Here is a 23,089-nt window from a genome sequence, read left to right as displayed (position 1 = left end):
GGAAGAAGAAAGGCCGTGCCGCGTGATGAAGTAGCAGCGGCCGCTGCAGCATCGGCCCCCAAGCTATTGCAGCAGACGGTAATCGGGAGAGGAGAGAGCAGCAGGAGCCTCCCGCGATCGATGGAATTCTTCCTTATTGGCCTGCGGGGGCTGGAGGAGGAGGAGCAGCTACCGTTGGGGGGGGGGGGAGGGAGAGAGAGAGGAAGTGAGTGACAGAAAGAGAGAGAAGCAGCCAGCCAGCCAGCCTGTGTGTGAGAGAATGTGTGTGATTGAGAGCCTGTGTGTAAGTGAGAGAATGTATTTGATCGAGAGTATGTGTGTGATTGAGAGAAACTGGTCAGAGAGCTGATGTATGTGTATATGTGAGAGACAATGAAAGTGACTGCTCAAGGAGATGACTGATGTGTATGTGAGACAGTCAGGGATGTGTGTTTGTGTGTGTGTGAGAGAGAGAGAGAAAAAGCATGGAAGTGAGAAATCTGGGTATGTGAGAAAGCATGGGAGTGGGAAGCCTGTGTGTGTGCATGTATATGAGAGAGACTGGTTGGTAAGGTGACGGTGTGACTGGTGTGTATGTGAATGTGAGAGAGAGAATGTGATTCAGGGAATGAGAAGCCTGTGCACGTGGAGAGCGAGCATGGAAATGAGAGAGAGAGACTGGTGTGTGTGTATGTGTGTGTAACAGAGAAAGTGATTATGGGAATGAGAAGCCTGTGCATGTGAAGAGAGTGAGCATGGGAGTGAGAACCTGGGTGTGTGTGAGACACAGCATGGGAGGGAGAAGCCTGTGTATGTAAGACAGAACATGGAAGTGGGAAGCCTGTGTATGTGTGTGTATGCATGCATGAGAGAGATCAGGTGACGGGTGTGGGTGTGTGTGTATGTGTATGTGGGAATAAGAAGCCTGTGCATGTGAAGAGTGAGCATGGGAGTGTGTGAGATACAGCACGGGAGTGAGAAGCCTGTATATCTGAAAGAGAACATGGGAGTGGGAAGCCTGTGTGTGTGTATGCATGAGAGAGATCAGGTGACTGGTGTGTGTGTATGTGTGAGAGAAAGAAAGTGATTATGGGAATGAGAAGCCTGTGCATGTGGAGAGAACAAGCATGGGAGTGAGAGACTGGTGAGTGTATGTGAGAAAGAGAAAGTGATTATGAGAGTGAGAAGCCCATATATGTAAGTGGAACACGGGAGTGGGAAGCCTGTGTGTGTGTGTATGGCATGAGAGAAACTGTTCAGGAAGGTGACTGGTGTGTTTGTCAAAGACTGGGAGATGATTGGTGTGTGAGAGACAGAAACTGGTCATGGGGGCATGACTGGTATGGTGTGTGTGTGTGAGAGACATGGGCCCTAAGGAAGAGGACCATGAGTATAGAGCTTAGCCACTACTGCTGCTTCTGGTGTGTGCTACAGCCTGCATGGAAGAGGAGTAGGACAGCTGCTGGAGGGGGTAAGTAAAGGTGGCTTTTTAAGTTTATTTTTCTTGATTGACTGCCATTTTAATTATTTAATATTATGTGATGTGTCTGCTTTTTTTGAAATATTTTATTGGTGTTTGGAGAATTTTTAATAGTTTTTATGAGTTTTTAATTGTTGGATGTTATTCTGTTCATAGTTGTTGTGAAACATTTATTCTGCTTATTAGTATAGTTTTACAATTATTTCTGTGTGGGGATCTATAGCTGCTTGTTAGTTCTGTTTTCCTAATAAGAGGTGTATTGGTTTTTAGGGCCTGATTTTAATATTTATAGTGTTGCCTTTTCATAGATAGGGTTGCTCCTGTTTGAGTGTATTCCATAATACAGGTGTAACTGTGTGTGGATTAGTTTATGTGCATTACTACAGATCCTGGGAGTATGTTAGGTCGGTTCTGTGTCTGTTACAGAGATATTTTACTAGCATGTAAGTGTTTTATCAGTCTTATTTGTTGCGTTTTCTCAAGAGGACATGCATTGGTGGTAAACTGCTGTCTTTTCATAAGTAGGGCTATTGAGCCTGAAAGTAGAAGGAGTTTGAGTTGCTGTTACTGAGATGACACCAGAACCAGAATATCTTTTTTGTAGATGAGTTGAATGGGGAATGTCATAATTCTGCTTTACATCCATTATTGTGGATCAGGGGGGGTTCCCGTGGATGCAAACTGTACATTTACATCTAGCCCTGTGACGATCATGGGTCAGTGTGTCACGCATGTGAGAACCATCTGTCAGGTGTGTCCCGACAGAAAAAAGGTTGAGAACCACTGTTTTAGAGCACAGGAAGTGCCAGTTATCACAGATGTGAGAAATATCAAAGCATTAGCAAACAATAACTAGTCCCCAAGGGAATATACGAAGGAAACTGCTTTTTCAAAGTTTCTGTTTCCATATATACTACAGAAAAAAAATGGAAAATGTCCATTGTATTGGTTAATTAAACTGCATGCATACGTCATATCCTGGTCTTCTAGACATCATACGCAAACAGAAAGGAAACGACCTAACTCAAGCAATTTTCCTAACTACTGCTGACTGCGCCAGCCCAGGAACCTCTCTCACCCGCAACCTTTGTTAATACAAATCACCATAAGCCTAAGCAAGTGAGGAAGAACAAACCAAATCTGTTGCTTTGGCAGCCATAATTACAAAGGTATTTTCCAGCCTTCCGACTATTAATCCTCTCTCAAATAACAGGCCTACCTTCTTAAATACAGCCTGATGGCATTTGGTCTCTCAAATTCAACAAGGACAAAAGCTACAACACTGTATATATTTGGTGTACCTGGCAGCATTTTTGTTCTCTCCCTGTCTTAAATGACAGAAATGGTCAGACTCTGGTGCCCTTTTGAGTCAGGGTGACCTGATTCCTCCCTGGATCTCCCCCTTGCATGCTTCCATCTGTCCTCAGCTACATCCTTGTTAGGTTTGGTGGCTCATGGGACTGTCAGTGAGCTGCCACACTCATCCCAGATACAGCCCGACGCTGCCAGAGGATTCCTGTTGTGGCAGGACGCCACCATCGCTGCATGTCACTGACTGCCACGGATGCTGCTATCCCGCCAGGCCGCCATCTCCCCTTAGGCGCATGCGCGCATAATATAGGTCCCCACGGCGGGAAATTCAGAGCGGCGCCTCTTGATGATGTCGGCCCTATCAAACTATTTAAGCAAAGGCCCCACAGCATTGCCTCTCCTCAGCAACTGGTCTCCTGCCTAGAGCAGTGTGTGTGTTGCTCCTGCGTTCCTGCTTACTCCTGCCTTGCCTTGTCCAGACTGCATCATCCGCCATGATGATGCTTTGAAGTGAAAGTCTGAAACCAGCTCATAATTATGGAGGTTTCCCAGGATGAGTTGCAGACATTAGTCCAATTGGAATTTGAGAATTCTCCATTCCCCTGACACAGGCATTTATTGCCGAAACACTGCTGTGTCAGGTTAAGGAGAAAATTGAATTGTCTGAGAGGCATAGTGAAAAGCAAGAAAAACATAACAGATGGATTGTCTGAGAAGCATGGTGGCATGAGAAACTAAGAGATACAAGAACAAGCATGGTGATGTGTATTTATATGTACCAAAAAAAAAAAAAACAAGAGAAGGAAGAAAACTTAGAAGAATAGAGTCAACATGGAGGATTGATACCATTGTTGATATCAAGTGAATTTAGTAAATGTATGCTCTTTGTATTACTTATATGTTTTTAATACGTTTGGATGTTGATAAATTTAAAATGTGTTTTTGATGAAACTCTGTAAAAAATGGTTTGTAAATCTGTATGAGATTTAGGTATGATAACCACAATAAATGTTAAATATGCAAGAATGAATATATAAGTGTAAAGATAAATTCTGAATCTGAATGTACTCTACAGATCTCCAGCCAGAGCCAGCTTCTTTTTCGTGGGGAAAAAGGACGGTTCGCTATGCCCGTGCATCAACTACTGCGGGCTCAATGCAATTACTGAGAAGAACTAATATCCTCTCTCACTGATCATAGGTATCTGAGCCTCAGAGGGCTCAGATACTTACCAAGCTTGACTTACGGGCGACAGACAACCTGATTAGGATCCAAGAGGGAGATGAATGGAAGACCATTTTTAATACAGGGATGGACACGATGAATACCTGGTGATGCCCTTTGGTCTTTCAGTTTATGGTTAATAAGATTTTTCAGGACCTATTCTACTCCCATATAGTGGAATATGTGGATAATATCCTAGTGTTTCAAAATCATTGCAAGAACACAGAGATCATGTGAAGCAAGTTCTCCAGAGACTCTGTAAGCACCACATATATGCAAAATTAGAAAATTGTTCTTTTGAATAAGAGGAACACTCATTTCTTGACTATATTATTTCTCAACAAGGCCTATGCATGAATCTAGAGAAATTGAAAGCCATTCTGGAATGGCCCCACCCCATGGGTCTCAAAGCCCTGCATCGCTTCCTCGGATTTGTGAACTATTACAGGCAATTCTTTCATGGTTACTCTACATTGGACGCGCCACTTACCGCTCTCCCTAAAAAAGACTCAGATACCAAGAACTGGACTGACAGTGCTATTCAAGCATTTCAGCATATTAAGGAGGAATTCACCCATGACCCATGTCTGCATCACTCAAACTCTTCCAAGCCATTCATATTGGAGGTAGATGCTTATACTCTCAAGGCAGGGGTGTCATCTTACAGCACAACAACCATGGAACTCTCATGACCTGCTCCTATTCCTCTAAAAAACGTACTTCTGCAGAGACAAATTATACCATTGGAGGTCGCAAGCTGCTGGCAGTAATGCTAGCCTTAGAGGATTGGCAACATCTGTTGGTAGGTGCCAGTCTATAAGAACCACAAGAATCTGGAGCATTTGACGCAAGCACAGTGGCTAAACCCGCAGGCCATTATTTTTCAACCAGCTATGAACTGCAATATCATCCTGCCGAGATAAAACAAAAGGCTGATGCCATCTCATATTCTTTGATCCTGAAGGCTCTCTGGTTCCCCCACAACATATTATCAATCCCGCAAGGAATCATAGTTGCCCCCATTCTGACAGTTCCACCAGGAAAAACTGTTGTTTATCAATGACTTTTGTCAGAAAGTTTTTCAGTGGGCCACAACTCCCATTTGGCGGGGCATCCCGGCATCATCAAAACTTTGGATTCATTTTCTGTCATTATTGGTGACTTCAGATGAAGAGCAATGTGAAACCATACACAGAATCCTGCCCCACATGTGCCATGAACAAGTGTCCAAAAGCTCGATCTTGGGGGATGTTACAGCTGCTGCCAGCCCCCACTTGGCCACTGATTTTATCACTGACCTTCCCCTCTCAAGTGTCAACACTACTATAGGGTGGTGGTGGATCATTTTTCAAAGGTGGCCCATTTCATGCCTCTTCCTGGCCTCCCTTCAGCAACTGAACTGGCCAAGGTCTTCATCCAGCACCATCTACCGACTACATAGGCTCCTTCTCCTCATCCTCTCGGACCAGAGGAATACAGTTTACTGCCAGCTTCTGAAAAAGCAGGCCTGTAAACTGGATTTTACTTTGGCCTACCATCCCCAGAGCATGGGCAAACCAAGCGAATAAATCAGACCCTCAAGGCCTTCTTACGGGCCTACATAAACCAACGCCAGGACAACTGGGCATCACTACTCCTGTGGGTTTCCAGTAATACAGTCTCAAAATTACCCATAACTAAGCTAGTGATTAGCAATCAAGGACAAGGGAGTAAACAACAATAAATAAACAGAAACAAAACTGCATAAAATACAGTAATAAATGCCTGATGGACCAGCAGAAACACTGAGTGTTACCATTCAGGATACCCAGGTTCATCTCCCATGCCAAGCTTCTGTTTCTCAGACTAGCAAGGATTAGGGGTACAGTGGAGACAGCATTTACATCCACACAAGGGACTGAGTCCTAGCCATTACATAAGAGCAACGCCTACTGGTTGGCTCAAGAAGGTATTTATATTGGATCAGCCAAGAACTGCTGATGCAATGATTGGGCTAGACAGGGAAAAAAAGAGGGAGCAAAACTGGATTTGAAATAATGCAATGGTCCATGGCACCAGAGCCCTAGCTGGACTGGGCTCTGATTGCCATAGGAGCAGAGGAAAGCTGCCAGAGAGAAGCAATTAAACAAAGAAACAGTAATAACCATTCCCACAGTTTAGATGGTAAGATGTACAAAAAATGTACTTACTGTTCTTTTTGTACATCAGGATTTCAAAAGAGTTCATCTCATAGTTCTCGAATGTTTGTCGAACCTTATCAATCGTTTCCTTGTCTGTTAGTTCGCCATACATAAAGCTGCAATTACATCAACGAATTCAAGTAAGACAGCTGCACAAAACATCACTCTAGTTTGGTACAGTCATATAGGAACAGAATGTGCCAGAATATCAAATTTTTATTTTTACATCTAAAGTAAAACTGATAAAGTTGGCTTTAAGAGGTTCAATTTAAAAAAAAAAAAAAAAAAAAAAAAAAAACTTTAATAGATTTTTTTTTCCTATTATTCCTGAATCCTTCCATTTTACAGGCTGCACACCCAGAGGTGTGTGAATTCCCTATATGGTTACTCTAGGATTAACTCAATGATGCCTCTGTGTGCAAAAAGGAGAGAGACCTTTTTAAGAATGTCTATTATTAAAGATACTTGTGACTTTCATTTGTTTACTATGGTGAAATATGGTACGTATGTTTGTCTGCAGTTTCCTGGAGGAGCCATGCTATTGAGCAGGTCTAAAGTGAGCTGTTATCTTAAATGGTTAACTTTAAACTTACCCGGGTATATTCAGCAGCACCGCTGCACCACTGAATATTCCTTAAGTTAAGTTAGCCCGATGAGATAAGTCTCATCGGGCTAACTTAAGCCTTGAGGCACTAAGACGCGATGTTTTATTGCAGAAGGGGTCCCACTATTGCGGGGGGGATGTCGCCACAATAGTGGGGTCCCTCCCCGGAAAAAGCATGACAGCTGTATGGCATGTCCTTTTGTCTCGCGGACAAACACCACAGGACAAAGAATGGGGTGCATGGCCCTTTAACGTAATGGCAGCCCCAACCTCATAGGACTACAATTGCCTTAAAGGGCCGTTGGTCCCCCCCCAGAAAAAGTCACTGACAGCTGTCTCAACACGGGGCCACCAGTCGAAGCAGCCCCGACACCTCCAAAATGTAAAAAAATTAAACATATAGGTGTACGGCAACGGGCTCCCCACTCCATCGCCCCCAAAGACCATCCTGTCCCTGGACACCCACCCCTCAAAGCTTAAAACATAAACAAAGGGACCCTGACCCTCTTCTTCCCACCCACTCAAGTCAAAGATAGTGTCCCGGCCCCACCTCCCCAAATCACCCCTCCCCCACCAGAAGCCAGAAAATACAAAAATTAGGTGCAGGCCCCCACGCCCCCTCCCGCACCCTGCCAAACCTTCAAATGGATCCCACATTGAGGCCGGGTGCATCCTTGCGCCACTTTTCAAAATGGCGTCGACCTGACCTTGCCTCAGCCATGGTCCCGGGCCTTCTGCTTCACATTTACCACTTTCACTTTTCAAAAAGGTGTAGGTATTTTATCACAGCTGACCACCTTCTCAGTCGGCCGTGATAAAATATTTGCATAGTATTGCCTATGCATGAATTTATTTGCATGTATTTGCATTATTCATGCATGCAAATCGCATCCAAAGAAGGTCATTGTGATAGGGGAGGGAACTGGGCAGTGAGATGCAAAATATCATGTATATCGCACGATATACATGATATAACACACATTAGAGCCCTACCACTGCTTGATGCATCTCCCAGTTACTTAGCTGGCTAAGTCTGAATATGGACCTCTTAGTTTTTAGTGTTATTGCTTTTCAATGTTTTATGTTATAATTGCATCTTAAAAACTGCATGCATAATTTAGGACTTAGAAAGGCTTTTTTATATCAAAAAACATTCTCCCTAGTTATGATCAATACACATATTTATATAATCCAATTTCTCAAACACCACCAATAGTTTAAGACGAATTAACCAAAGTTCTCATTCAAAGCAAACAGAAATAAACAGTCACATATAAAGAGTAGAATCAAAATAAAAATCATAATGGTGATGATCACCCTGCTCCTTTCGCCTACACCCCACCCCCCCAGTTAACCCAGATTCCTCAAACACTTCATAGATGGCTGGAAATAGTTTTATTGAGATTTACACTTCCTCCATAGCAGAAGCAACTTTATACTCAAATATACCTGGGCACGCCCCCAAGCGCATAGGTACTTGCACGCCCATCTCTTGGCCCTGCCCCGGAATGCCTGCGCCATGCCCACATTCCACCCCTTTTCCCCTGCTGCCCCGGAATGCCCGCGCCATGCCCACATTCCACCCCTTTTCCCCTGCTGCCCCGGAATGCCCGCGCCATGCCCACATTCCACCCCTTTTCCCCTGCAGTATTCACATGGTTTGTACGGGTTATCTGTCTAAATTGCTTTTGAATATGGATCTCTAAAAAACCAAAAAAATTTGAAAGGAAAATGGAATACAATAAAATCTAAATACAGGACTCCTATGATCCATTACCCTTTATGTTATATACACAGATTTGCACATTCCAGTTTGTATGCCTTTACAAAAGGTACATGCTCCATTTGTAGCACACTGGCATGTGAATATTTTAATTCAAGATGCAATTTTCCTTGAAATGATAATCCTTTTTTGTATGAAGGATGCAGTTAGAATTGTGGGGTGCTTGCCTCCTGTTCTCACACACAAACCTTTTAATCCTGGATCATTCAATACAGCATTCAGTTCTGGATTAGTTAGTCTGCCTTTACACCTGCTCTTTTATACACATGGGGTGTGAAGGCAGACTAAACTAATCCAGTATTGAATGCTGCATTAACTAATCCAGGATAAGGTGGTCTGTATTCAGGGGAAAAAAAGGAATTTACACCTCCTTCCAATGTAACTAATCTAGGAGTAAAACTACCAGTGGCACTTACTTCTTGTTCACTTTGCTGTGTGTATACGAACAGGAGGTGCATCTAGCTTGGGCTGCAATTGGACCAGAATTAGCTCTGTGTGTAAAAACGGAATGTGCCTATTGAGTCACAGCGTGTGAAGTTGGCATCGGGCGTTTTGGCTCTGTAAAATGGATGTGAAGGACAGAAACCGGAGCTGCTGAGTTAGCAGCATCTGTCAGTAAGTCTTCTGCATACAAATGCTTGCACATGTCCACTTTTCATAAAGAAAGCAGTGTCAGGGGAACAAACTTTCTTCGTGGAGCAAACCATTTTGAATTTGACTGACAGAATGTATTAAAAGAGCAGCAACATGACTTAAGATTTTCTGTCCCCTCAGTCTTTGTCATAAATATGTCAGCATTGTGCCAGCAGTATTTAAAAGGTTTGATGGGGTGTGAACTGAATAATTTCTCTTCCAGTCTGCCACTAAAAGGTTGATACATTGCAGTGTTTTCCTAGTGCCCACAGCAGCTCCCAAAATCTGCAAATAGACTTAATTATTGAAGCTGAAGCAATTCAGAGTCAAGATAAATTTAATCTATTTTGTGATACCTTCTGGTGGTCTGCGGTTGTTATTCTGAGAAATGCGTGGCATGCCAACAACTTAAGAATCCACATAATAATACGCCAGTGGGTAACATTAATTTCAGGAACTGGAAGGCATAGAAGGATATGGAAGGTATCATTCAACTCGGCATGATAAATAGGAGTGTAGCAAATTACCAGATCTCAAGAAAATTAGCAGTGATTTCAGACAAGCACTTCCTGTTGTGATGTATGTATGAGTCATGGTCACATAGTTCACTCTGGATTCAGACTGAGGGATACCTGACCAAAAATATGAGGGCTGATCCAAAGAGGAAAGAGACTTTGTGGACTGTCTGCTGAAGCTGGGGAAGGAGATATTTCCAGCACTCTCTGGAGTGGAGAAAATTATAGTGCAGTACCCACTGAAATGCATAACAATTCCCATGAAAAACATTTCTGGAGACAAAATGATCACATACATTTACATTTTCCTTTGGAAATTACCATGAAACATACTATCGTAGCAATTTTCAAAAGCTGTTTTACCCGGGTAAAACCTATTTTCAAGTCAATAGCATATATTTTAGCAATGTTCAAAAGCCTTTGAAAATTATTATAATGTATATAGGATATTGAATTGAAAATAGGTTTTACCCATGTTAAGTGCACTTAATATGGGCAAATGGGCTTTTGAAAATTACTACAATAGTATATTATATTTACCTTTTCCTTTGAAAATTACCCTGTTAATGTGAATGCAGCCTCAAACTAATTATCTGTCCAACAAAGGATGAGCACTACAAACTCAAGAGATTGTTCAAAAGTTAGAGAGAGAGATATACTTTCTCTTATCGAAATGCTGACTATGAAGAGTCAGCAGAGATGGCCACCTATCTCATGGCAAATGAGTTAATGCCTTCTGGTATGCTACCCCCATTGTTTTCATCTCAAAGTGGGTATAATCGTAATCACTATATGAAATATGAACACCAAACAGTAATGCAACAAAAAACACTTAAGGGTGTTACGCTCGTCGGTCGCAGACAGCTGCAACTACTCATGCTCACCTCCTTTTTCCCTGCACTGTCAATCCTAGGAAGAATGGCAGCCACTGCCAACCTCCCCGGTGTCCCCGGGACGATGCGGAAGCTGCCGACCGCCATCTTGTCTCCGGAATCACCTAAGGTGCGCGCACGCGCGTGCAAGGGCCTCCTTTGTACACGTCATGGCGGGAACCTCGGGGGCATCCCCTCCAGATGACGTCAACTCGCTGCTGTACTTAAGCTGACTGGCTGTTGCGTCCATCGCTGCTCGACGCCCTCACTCTGCCCTCTTTACCTCTGTGGCGACTCTCTCCGGGTCTGATGGACGGCTGGCTGCCGTGGCGTCTCCATGCCATCTCCCTCCGGCGTCCCCGGACCGGCTCGACGCTGCATCTCCGCCATCTTGTCCTGATGCCTAAGGCGCGCGCATGTGTCCCGACTCTTGTACCAGCAAGGGCGCGAACCTCAGGGGCATCCCCCTGAGATGACGTCATCTGCTTCCAATATTTAAAGGTCTTTGAAAATGCTAACAATCTGAGTTAGCAAGGGATAGGGGATTGCTTCGGCTACACCTCCCAAGCTACTCTGCCTCCTCGGACTTACCAGAGGTACCCGCTCCTTGGGGGCCTCGCTCTTTTCTTTATTTTCAGATTACAGATAGGAACCGGTACTCGCTCCTCGAGGGCCCATGTTCCTGGACACTCTGAAGATTCTCTACTGCCTGGAAGCTATCACTGCTACAAACAATTGTGAGTTACCATCGCTCTCTCAGAGCTTTCCCTGGAACCAGGAACTCGCTCCTCAAGGGCCTAATCCTTTCCAGCTCCTGAGCTTACTTGAGACCTTATGCGAGTTTTGTCATCTAGTTCTATTCATGAATTCTGCCTACTCTGCCTACTCACTTTCTACTGTTTCTCAACAGCTCAGCCATCCTGGATCGCTGTTCCAGTACCTGAGGGACTACAGCCCTGCCAGGCATTTCAGCTCACTACTGCCACCTCTGGTGGTTTCTAATAATCTGTTTAATAAAAGAACTAATGTGTGTCTGTCTCCATACTCCAGCCTAGCCGGTGGTCCCTCTCGGGGTATCCTCCCAGGAGCGTGGTCATCTGCCATCGGCCCAGGGATCCACTCATAACTATATCAGATTCATTACAGATTGCTACTCCTTAGCAAGACGATATCTAAGACACTACAAGATTGCTGACTCCTCCCTCTCCAGGAGCCCGCTATACAGAGCTTTCTCTACAGATTGCTCCTCCTATCTGATTGCTCCTCCCATCAAGCATCTTCTCCATAGCAGATCCATAACAGATTGCTAACTCGAGCAGCAGATATACTACAGATTGCTAACTCCCTAGCAAATTGACAACACTGGCCCTTTGCTTCAACGAGTTAGCAAGGAGTTTCCTCGTTGCTGAATCCACTCCATTCTTGGACTTCCAGTTCCAGATTCCTCTCTTGGAGTGTGGACGCTCTGGGTACCCACTCCTCGGGGGCCTTTCTGCGTTCCTAGCTATCCGCTGCTCGCAGGGCCTTCCTGCCTTGGACTTTTACCTGACCCACTTCCCGGGTCACTCTCCTGGAACAACCACTCGTGAGTACCTTACTACAGACTTCAACGATACTAGCTTTACTGAAGCTTCTCTACGGTGTACCCCGTGCCTCGTGCCACTACCATTTACTCTTCAGTAGAAGTTGTTCCAGTATACCCTGTGCTGCAGGGTATTGCGTACCAGCTACAAGAGCCACTTCTGGGTTCCTGCACCTCAGACTGTTTCATCATCATCATCTTTAGTACAGTCATCCTTGGTGTACCCCGCTCTGCAGGCCACTACCGGATCTTCACATCACTGGTATCACCTTGGGTATACCCCCACTGCTCAGAACTGTACTTATTTGCATCTCCCGCTCTGCGGGCTCTGCTTTTCCTTCCTTCATAATAAAGTCTCTAACATACAGTTGTGTCCTACGTTGCTGAGACCGCGCCTACCGACAGTGAGGCCCACAGGGCTCCTCCCTGTGGGTGGAGACATCCCTCATCTCGGCCCAGGGTTCACATCCTTACAAAAACATAAAAAGTGGCTAATTTTCACTTTGCTTCTGCATGCCTAAAATCAACACCTACAGAAAATTGTTGGCAGGTCAACTGAACTATTTAAGATTGAAGTCTGACACTACCTTGCATAGGAACTTAGGAGGAATACGGAGCTCACTGACTCTGCAGGCTGATGTTACAGTCACCAAAAATGCAACCTTCTAGGTCAGGTACCCTTGGCAAGAGCCAAGTGGTTTGATTGGAACTTTGATCAGTTGGGCGAGAACTATGTTGATGTCCAATGCCTGATATGAGGCTTCAATTTAAGCAAGACCCACATGAATCTGATAACTAGAAGCTGTACAGAAATATGATTTCACATTTTGGTGATAAGTGCCAAGTGCAAAGGTGATCTCTAACAGAGCTGGTTTTGAGAGCAGACTTTGAAAGATGTAGAAGATATTCAAGCAATTTTTCCAAACAGCAAAAGACCTAGGTCCTTGCACTCATACCAGATGCCAAAAATCATCCACTTAAAGCCTTATGACCTTCATCTTAACCTCTTTCTAGAAACCAGAATGATCTGAGACAGCTTGTCAGAGAAACCAATAGAATGTACTGCATCCCTTTTAACCTCCAGGCTATGAAGGTCAAAGACTGGAAACTGAAATGAAGCAACGATGTCCAGCTCTGTGTAGTTAGAGCTGGGAATGGTCCAAACATGATTGATTTCCTGTGGGATTAATCCTGAAAAAACAGATACAAAATGTATCTCGACTAAAAGAGAGTAATAGTATCATTAATTGTTTCAAGGAAAAATAGAAGTATGACAGAACATACATATAGAAACATAGAAATGATGGCAGAAAAGGACCAATGGTACATCCAGCCTGCCCAGTAAGCTTATGGTAATATCTGCTGCGCCTTGTAGGTTACCCCATGCTTATCAGTTTCCCACACCGTAAAAGACAGGATCCTAGTTGGCTGCTGTTTCAATCCAATTCCCCATTAACCCTTGCCATTAAAGCAGAAGGTAATGTTTGAGTTGCATAAAGAGAATCAAGGCTTACTGGTTAAGAGTAGTAACCGCCGCACCAGCAAGTTACCCACATACTTGTTTCCCCAGACCGTAAAAGTTGAGACCCTCGTTGGTCACTGTATGAATCCAATTCCTCTTTTCCCCCTGCCATTGAAGCAGAGAGCAATGATGGAGTTGCATCAACAGTCTCAAGGCTTACTGGTTATAGGGCAGTAACTGCTAGGGATGTGAATCAGGCTTCGGACGATTGAAAATATCGTCGATATTTTCAAAATTGTCAGAAATCGGGGGCTTCCCCAAAACGATAGGAAAACCCCACGATACTGATCGTGGGGGTTCTCTTATCGTTTTGGGGAAGGGTGGGAAAAACTGCACACAAAAATAACCCCTAAACCCACCCCGACCCTTTAAAACTAATCCCTCTGCTTCCCCCACCCTCCCGACCCCCCAAAAAACATTTTACAGGTACCTGGTGGTCCAGTGGGGGTCCCGGGAGTGATCTCCCGCTCTCGGGCCGTCGGCTGCCACTAATCAAAATGGCGCCGATGGCCTTTGCCCTTACCATGTGACAGGGTATCCGTGCCATTGGCCGGCCCCTGTCACATGGTAGGAGCACTGGATGGCCTGCGCCATTTTTAAAGATGGCGCCGGTGCCGGCCATCCAGTAAAAAGGATGAGAGCAGAGACTGCGGTTTGATATGCTGACTTACAACATGAACCTTTGGGTATAAGTTGTTCTTGTATTGCTGACATACAATTACAGTTTATTGGAAGAAACAGCATCACTGACTGGAATAGTGGAGCCCCTGAGGCAGCTGTAGAGCTGCGAAACTCGGCCTGAGTCGGGCATTTTTATTGGATACGTCTCTGCATCAATAAAGTATTGGAAAAGATCCAGCCATCTATTCTTTTGTGTTTACCTGACGGTTATCATAGATCGCCTACCTCTTTGTTTTCCTGGACTTATTCTACCAGAGCCTACTGTAATCCATTTATTCTTGGATTTTTATATTCTCTGTGTAAGTGAGGGGAGGGGGAACATGTGGGCTGCATAACTGTGAAGAATGGGTCTCTTTGGGTCACAGATTTTGATATACCTGAGCCCACTGTAAACCACTTTTTCCTGGGTTTCTGAACTGTCTGTGGTAATGGGGAAACGATTCCTGAATACTGCAAAGTGGGTGAGGATTCCTTGGGGGTTGCAGAATCTGTGTTTGGGAGGCAGAGGATGGATAAAACATAAGCATTGTCAAGTTAAGTGTAAAACACTGATAAGAAAGGCGAAGACAGAATTTAAAATGAAGTTGGCCATAGAGGCAAAAACTCATAATAAAAACATTTTTAAACATATCCGAAGCACGAACCTGTGAGGGAGTCGGCTGGACCATTAGATGACAGAGGGGTTAAAGGGGCTCTTAGGGAAGATAAGGCCATTGCAGAAAGACTAAATTAATTCTTTGCTTCCGTGTTTACTAATGAGGATGCTGGGGAGATACCAGTTCCGGAGATGGTTTTCAACGGTGATGAGTCAGACGAACTGAACCAAATCACTGTGAAATGGGAAGATGAAGTAGGCCAGATTCACAAACTAAAGAGTAGCAAATCACCTGGACTAGATGGTATGCATCCTAGGGTACTGAAGGAACTCAAAAATGAAATTTCTGATCTATTAGTTAAAATTTGTAACCTATCTGTTGCGGGGAAAGCTGGAGGCGGTCCCATTTCTGGAGATTGTGTACCCTTGGGCCACGACGCGTCCGCAGAGGAGCTCCGGGAAAGTGCCGAGGCAGGCGAGGAGTGCCCAAGCACGGGCTGGAGATGAGGAGCCCTGGCTTCTGCCGAAACTGAATGCATCAAAGAGACCCAGCAACGCAATGTTGGTCTCTAGAGTAGCCTTCTGGCCACTCAATAGCCCTTTCGGACCTGTTGAACGTGAACGGCAGATGCGACAGGACGGACAGAGGCTGAAGGCTATAACAAACAGGTTCAGACGAAGACTCAGGATATTTGAAGAGGTGAGACAAGACTCAGGATACTTGAAGAGGTGAGACAAGACAGGATACTTGAAGAGGTGAGACGGAGACACAGGTTACTTGGAGATTCAGGTTACTTGAAGGACTCAGATGGCGTTACAGGTTACTTGGAGATTCAGGTTGCTTGAAGATTAAAACGAAGATTGAAGATACTTGAAGGACTGAGACGGAGTCACAGGTTGCTTGAAGATTCAGGATTACGGAGAGTGCTGAGTAAGTACTGCTGTGCCGCGCGCCCTACACAGCCAATCAAGGCAGGTTGCGGACGTGAAGCAGGAACCAATCTCAGAAGAAGGCAAAGACTCTGGCGAGGCCTGTACTTGAACAAGGAACTGAAGAGTTTGTGAGCTTCTTCTGTGCGTCCTGGTCAACAGCAATTTATTCGACTCTATGTTTCTTTTGTTAAGAGTTTGAGACCAGCTTTGATGAATTGATAAGTTTGCTGGCAAGAAAATCTTGGAGTATATCCTTCTGAATTCAAACCATTCTGGGTAATCTTTTAAACGAGATGTCACAGCCTGTGTTGTTATGGTCTTGTCCCAAACATTTGTAACAAACCTAGGGGGTTATTTTCTAAAGCTTTATTACATGCGAAAAGGGCCTTTTTGCATGCGATATAATGCAAATTAGGGGGAGGGGAGGGGTCGGGGCAGGGAGGGGACAGAGTCGGCGGTGGCTTCGCTGCCGGCGACAATGTTACTAACATGATCATCGGCAGTAGCGTGCTGAATAGCACCACCTTTCACGGTGGCGCTATTCGGTGCAAAAGCTGGCAGCCGGTGCACCGCCATGTTGCGAATGCTGTGGGCTTTCGCAGGCCCGCCCCCCCATTTTCGCAGGATTCATCATTCTGCGAAGAATGATGAATCCAGGCCTTAGTGGTGTTAGGACTTGGGACAGGACTTGAAGCCATTAGCCTGCTTCTTAGACATTGACAGATTGATATTCAAAGCCTCTGTGCACTAAGAGGCAGATTTTAAAAGGGTTACGCACTAAGGGGCGGATTTTAAAAGGGTTACGCACGTATATTATGTGCATATTTTGCACAGGCCCGGCGACACATGCAAACCCCAGGACGTTTGTAAGTCCCGGGGCTTGAAAAAATGGGCGGGGCGGAGTGGTCCGGGGGTGGGGTGTGAGCATGGACAGAGGCCTCTCCACTGCTGCTGGGCCCGGGGATCGCGCTCCGGCACTTGGTTTGAATTCAGAAGGGGAATGGAGGGGAATGTGGGGGGGGCAGGTTGCACACACAAATCTACGCCCGCGCAGGTACAAATATCTGGCCTTTAATTTTTCAAGTTACTCACATAAAATCTAAGCTTTAAATATTTTCCTCCACTGAATGTATAACTTTTGTGCATACACATTTTTGTGCTCACAAAATTTGCTCACACAAAAAGGGACACCAATGGAGGCATTCCGGGGGTAGGGGGCTTAACTTTACTATGTGACTATGTGTAATCAGCGCCATTCAGAGAAAATTAAGTGTATAAGTCTGGTCTGAAAAATAGCATTCCTAACATTATCCAGATAACGTTATACACATAACTTTATTCGAGTATATTCAGCGGAAGACTTGTGCACATAAATTCTTTAATAATATTTTTTATAGCAAAAATCTTCTGCCAAACTGGATTAAAAGATTTGGAAGTGCTTTTCTGGTATGTGATGATTTGTCAACCCTGCCTTTTATCATTTATTATGGCTATGCTAGGAATACAAAATATATTACTTATTTTTGGTTCAAAAGAAATCTTTTTGTAGAATTTGGTTTGGTTAAGTTTTTTGATGATTCTTACATGAGTATTTTTGGACTCTTTTGTTCTGGATTATGTAACATTTTGGGCCATCATTGATTTCCCTGGCCAGAGAAGGTAGCTGTAGAGACAGAAAAAGATGAAGAGGAAGCCGAAGATGGAAAAGGTGCCCCTGCAGGTGCAGAATCATAAAAAACTCAGTGTCTCAGAACTTCAGATAAAAGCTGTCTTGACGACATGCGCATGAAAGTGTTGTTATAGCACAAATGATGAGATCTTTAGATGTGAAGAGTGTCTGCATTGCTGGCCTACTGTAGCATTGCTTTGCTTTCCTCTTTTTCAAGAGCTTCTCTGTTAAAAGACGGCCCATGGCATGCCATGTATGAACAGACAGGGCACATTTTCACCCAGCTTTTCCAATGCTACTGTGATCCGTGCTTCCTAAAATTAATGGAAAGGTATGTTTAACCATCTGATTAGAGTGTATTACCCTTTTATGACCAGCACAGTTCTTCATTAATTACAGAGCTAGCAGAGATGGATTTGCGTACGGATTTGCTTGTAAATACTGCAGCACGCGATGTTTTAAACTTTCTAAAGCTACTGATAGCAATGTTTCCCCCTGCAATAAGCCTTTTTTTACATGTGTGTAAGTGATGAGGTTTCCCCCATTGAATTCTATGAACCCAGGACAAATAAGTGTTACAAAACAGTAAGCAAATGAGGCCACGCTGAAAATGAACTGTTGGCAATCATTTCTGCCTTATTACCCTTAGTGTATGCTGATATCATAGTCCCTACTGTGTTCTACGGAAATCCAATGTCACTAGAGTGAGTTTGCATATCTGAAAAGAGATAACAGGCTCATGCATAGTGCAACGGGGATGGCTAGGAGCTATACAGGCCCTAAATATCTTCATTATACATTCATTATTGCCCAGTTTACCACTCTTCAGATTCTCATGCAGCATCTCCTCCAGCTTTGAACACCAATTTTTTTTTTTATTCACATGCCTTTCTAAATAGCTATTCACCTCTGAAGAGGAGGTCTACAAGGTTTCAAAAGCTCAAGCGGTACAACACATTTTCTGTTGGTCTTTTAGAAGGTATTAAAGCCCACAAAAACTCTGCTGTTTTGACACAAACGAATGAGCTACAATGTGGGCAGACTGCAATGACATTCAGAAATATTTGGGAATTTATTACTGATGTATTAATGATGTTTGCTTATGCATTTGAGTTGATATGCATTTGATTTATTGTGATATTTTGCTTATATGCATTCACTGTATTATATTTATTAACTCACATTGTAATGTGTTACTAGTAAAAAGGCATGACCCAGACTCAAATGACATTACTTTATAGGGACCTTCATTTTCCATTTTTATTTTATTTTTCCCTGGAATTTATCAGTTTTTATTACAATAAAAAAATAGGGGAAAAAATGACCCTTTTGTACCATTGATTTTCTCCTATTTTTGTTCACTGCAATAAAAACGGATAAATTCCTGGGAAAAATAAGTGAAAATGAAAGCCCATACAACATTAAAATGTTCAGGAAACTCAGTAGAATCAATTAATCCTTGGGGGGGGGGTCACTTTGCATATACTCTGTCTGCTGCTACAAATATCTGGTTGTATACAAATATCTACTTTCCCACTTTACCAGAACTGAGCATGTACCTTTAGAAAGAACAAAACAAAATAAAGCTAATATTGCAAAACATGCAGTGTGATCATACTGCTGTCCCAACAAAATCTATCTTTGGACCAAAAAAAAGCATTATATTCTGGCTTGAATTGATTCTTTTAGTGCCCCGGGGCACAGCAATCTATGGCTTGGATTTATCAAAATGCGATGGCAAAAGGGGTGTGTTTTATGCTAATAGACAGTTTATTGCACTAATACCTAGTGCAAAGAGCAATAACATTTTCACACTTTGTGATACATGAGAGAGAGAGAGAGAGAGAGAGAGAGAGAGAGAGAGAGAGAGAGAGAGAGAGAGAGAGACTAGCCATAAATCCTGCCCCCTAGATAGGTATTTATATCCCTATGGGAGGCCCACCTAGTAACTCGAGGTGAGGTTTAGGTATTAGTGTAGGGGTTAGGGGCCACTTTGACATTCAACGTGAGATGTACGAACAGAACAGTGGTCTCGTGTGAAGATTTGATGACCTTCGGAAAGAGGAAACTCACCCAAATATGAGATTTGTGCAATGTTCTCTCCACCTAGCCTGATGTTACCCAGGTAGAGAATCCATCAAGCTAGGTGGAGAGAACACTGCACCTATCACAGGCAATAGGCCTTAGATTGTAAGCTCTCTGGGGATAGGGAAATACCTACAGTATCTGAATATAATCCACTTTGAAGCACTGAAAAAAGTGTGAAAAGCAGAATATATAAATAAAAATAAATTGTCATGAGCTCTGACTATGTTGCAGAGTCCTAACTGGCAAGTCAATTTAAATTTCCTTCCTATTATTACATCATTCTATCAAGCCAGCCAGAATAAAACATGTTCTGTTTAAAAAAATCATCCAAATCTATTGTAATAGAAAGAAAATTCATTTGTACTTAAATACCTGCAAGTGCTGCTCTTTTGCATTACTTCTGCCCTGTGATATCCTGATAGCTTGCAAAATCCATCATTGCTGTATACGATTGGCCAGTCCACTATCTGGGCATTACCCAAGACAAAATTAGTATCTGTTTAAAAGAACACAGTAAAGGAATTAGCAAAATAAACATGTACATCTCTATATTAATTTGTCAATATTTCCTCCTCAGTCTCTTTGACTGTCAGGATCTACATTTCTTCATGCTTTTGTGGGTTTTATTGTCAGTTCCAGCTAATAGCATGTAATCTATTAAGCAATACAGAAATTAACAGTGACTGTGACTCAGTCTTCAGATAGCAGCAGCAGAACACTTACATTTTACATATTGTGTGATATTAACTAGATTTCTTCCGTTTATCCCAAACTCCTGGTAATGCACTCAAAAATGCTTTGTTTCTTATTACTGATAATTATGCATCCCCACAACGATATCTTGCATTATTTTTACATACTTTATATAGTTTAAAAAGCATCTCTTGGATGCAAGACTGAATTTATACACCAGAAACATGTTCAAACCGCACCACAATATGCCCACTGTGCACTGACAAATTTTGACTTTTCATACCGGAAATGTGAGGTTCACTATACTGGGTTAAGCCTTAGTTCAAGCATCTGCTGAAGTCTCTCTGGACCAAGGCATTCAACCTGTTTGTCTCCAGCTTCTGTACTACTGCTGTTTCCTCAGAAAAGTGAAACCAATAACTTTTACTGATTTTCTGGAAAACCGGATCCTTCATTTTCTGGGAGGAGCTTCCATAATATTTATCTTCAACTAGATTTAAAGCAGTGATTTTTAATTCTGGCCCTTGAGGCTCAAACCCCTCCACCCCCCCCCCCCCCCCCCCAAAAAAAAATAAAGATGGTCTGGTTTCCAGGGGAACTAAAAAATACAAATCGTTATTTTTCATATAGCAGATACCTGATGTATGTACAGAGACATATGGAGGGCAATCTTCAAAGGGATTTCCGAGGGTATGAAGCATTCTACCTATGTAAATCAGCTGCCCTAAAACTGCCCATCTGTACGTGGTTAAAAGTAGGCAAACAGTCCCCTGCAGCTCGCATGCTTTTGCCCACATGGCAGGGGAGGCATTCCTGGGGCGGGGTTATGTCAGGGGAGATAACCTAGCGCACAGTTTGGGATATTTATTTATCTATTTATTTATTTGTAAACGCTTGTATTCCACTGCCTCCAAAATTCTTGGCCAGAATGGATAACAAAAATTAACATACATGATTATCATAGGACTACAAATACAGGACTGTAAGATATTCTTAATAAAATAAATGAAACAAATGAAAGACAATCACAGCGATAAAGAAAAGGCTTCATTAAAATAAAAGGCTTTAACCTTTTTCCTAAAGATCTTTAAATCACGCTTGGTCCTCATGTCTGCAAGCAAAGGGCTCCACAAAGTGGGGTCAATTTATGAAAAAGCTTGGTCCCGAGATTGCTGCAATCCAAAATCCTGCACGTGAGAAGCAGAAGTAAATCTTTGCAGGTGCTTTTCCATAGGGCAACTTTCAAAGTAAAACCACACACACACTTTTCCTTTGACAAATAGTGCAAAGACTGCAGATAAAAAGCACCTTTGGAATTTGCAGCCATGTGGACAGTTTGAAAATTGCTCCCATAATGGACAATCCCTACTCCTTGGAGCTTACAACTAGTCAAGACCGACAGACACGACATACAACAAAAAATGAATAAGAGGCTTTGAGTTGAAACAGTGAGGCCTTGATTGGGAGGTACTAAAACACCTAGGGCATGGGTACTACTGCTGATGTATTTTGCTGTTGGAGATTATGCCAATAAAGATGTTTAATCTAAAAGCAGTGTGGCGACCACCTGGTCGGCCACTAGATGGCCCTAGTTCCCTGAAAGGAATTTTACTGCTAGAAGGTGATGCCATCCTATCAGCGCCTCCTCCGGAGGCTGTCTGAGATGGGCAGACCTTTTTCCTATAAATAGGGGCTAAGAGGAGGAAAGATATGGCTAGGGTCCTTTGTTTTCGGTTTAAACCGATTTTCACCCATAAATTCCCAGATTTTTCCAAAGGTACCAATCTGTTTAAACCGATATTCACCCTGTCAGGATGATTAAAAAGCTGCTCCAAAGCTACAGATGCAGCATTTCAAGGCCTCCAACAATGGCAGGAAGCCAGTATGGGCCAAAGCGCATCCTGTCTTTCCAGTGCCGCCCATGCCATGAATTCAAGTCCCACCCTCTCACCCCAAAACAGCCAAAGCACCTGCTGTCTGGTGCCACAAATGCATTTGAAGCAGGCCTGACCACCAGAAGCACTTCCCAGCAGGGTCCCTGGCCCTGCACAAAAGCAGATGTGCAGTCCTGCAGAGCATGGGAGCCTCAGTACGCAGGCTGCTGAAGGAGAGGGGAGAAGCCTGGAGCCATCACTGATAAGGTTAATTGCTGTTGCAGTGTTGGGAGAGAAGGAGCAGAGGGAGATTCTCAGCAGGTGGGGGAAAGAGTGAGGACATACCAGGCAGGGGGTGGGGGTAGAGATGGGGACGCTGCTGAGTGGGCGGGTGGGAGAATCTACTTAATAATGTTTTATTGTCCTGGCTTCTGTCCACCAAATAAACTCAGATATTTACCCGGAAAAATGAGCCAGTTTTTTTCAACTGAATTTCTCCTGTTTTTGTTCTTGTCTTAATACACCCTGAGAAATTCCCAGGAAAAATAAAGAAACATAAACACAAAAATGAAGTTCCTTAGGTATGGCATTTGAGTTTGGGTTTTGGAGAATGTGGAGGTCTTGTAGTTTTTGCTTCAGAGTGAGGCTTATCCCCTCACTAGGTAATTTTTTAGAGGCTATTCCTTTCTGTGCACTCCCTGCCAGGCTGGATATACCTGTAGTTAGGATAAGAGACTTTGTTAAGATTTTTGCTACTTTGGAGAATTGTTTTACTGGAGTGCAGCCAGGGTTTCTCCTGGAGATGGACGTTTCCCAGATCCGGAGGCCAGGACGCTGAATACCTTCTGGTATCCTTCTAGGTCAGAGAAGG

General features: G+C 43.5%; 1 protein-coding gene across 1 annotated transcript in view; it reads right to left on the bottom strand.

Annotated features, from left to right (window-relative positions):
- Positions 1 to 23,089, bottom strand: part of KCNH1 (potassium voltage-gated channel subfamily H member 1) — a 734,951-nt gene that overhangs the window by 659,579 nt on the left and 52,283 nt on the right. Inside the window, exons 2-3 of the mRNA XM_029593284.1 lie at positions 20,024 to 20,147; positions 6,184 to 6,290 (exon numbers count right to left, since the gene is read on the bottom strand). Of these exons, the coding sequence (XP_029449144.1) occupies positions 6,184 to 6,290; positions 20,024 to 20,147 (231 nt within the window). The remainder of the gene's footprint in view (positions 1 to 6,183; positions 6,291 to 20,023; positions 20,148 to 23,089) is intronic.

This window comes from Rhinatrema bivittatum, chromosome 3 (assembly GCF_901001135.1).
Source record: "Rhinatrema bivittatum chromosome 3, aRhiBiv1.1, whole genome shotgun sequence".
NCBI classification, from domain to species: domain Eukaryota; kingdom Metazoa; phylum Chordata; class Amphibia; order Gymnophiona; family Rhinatrematidae; genus Rhinatrema; species Rhinatrema bivittatum.
This window is presented reverse-complemented; position numbering and strand designations above follow the sequence as displayed.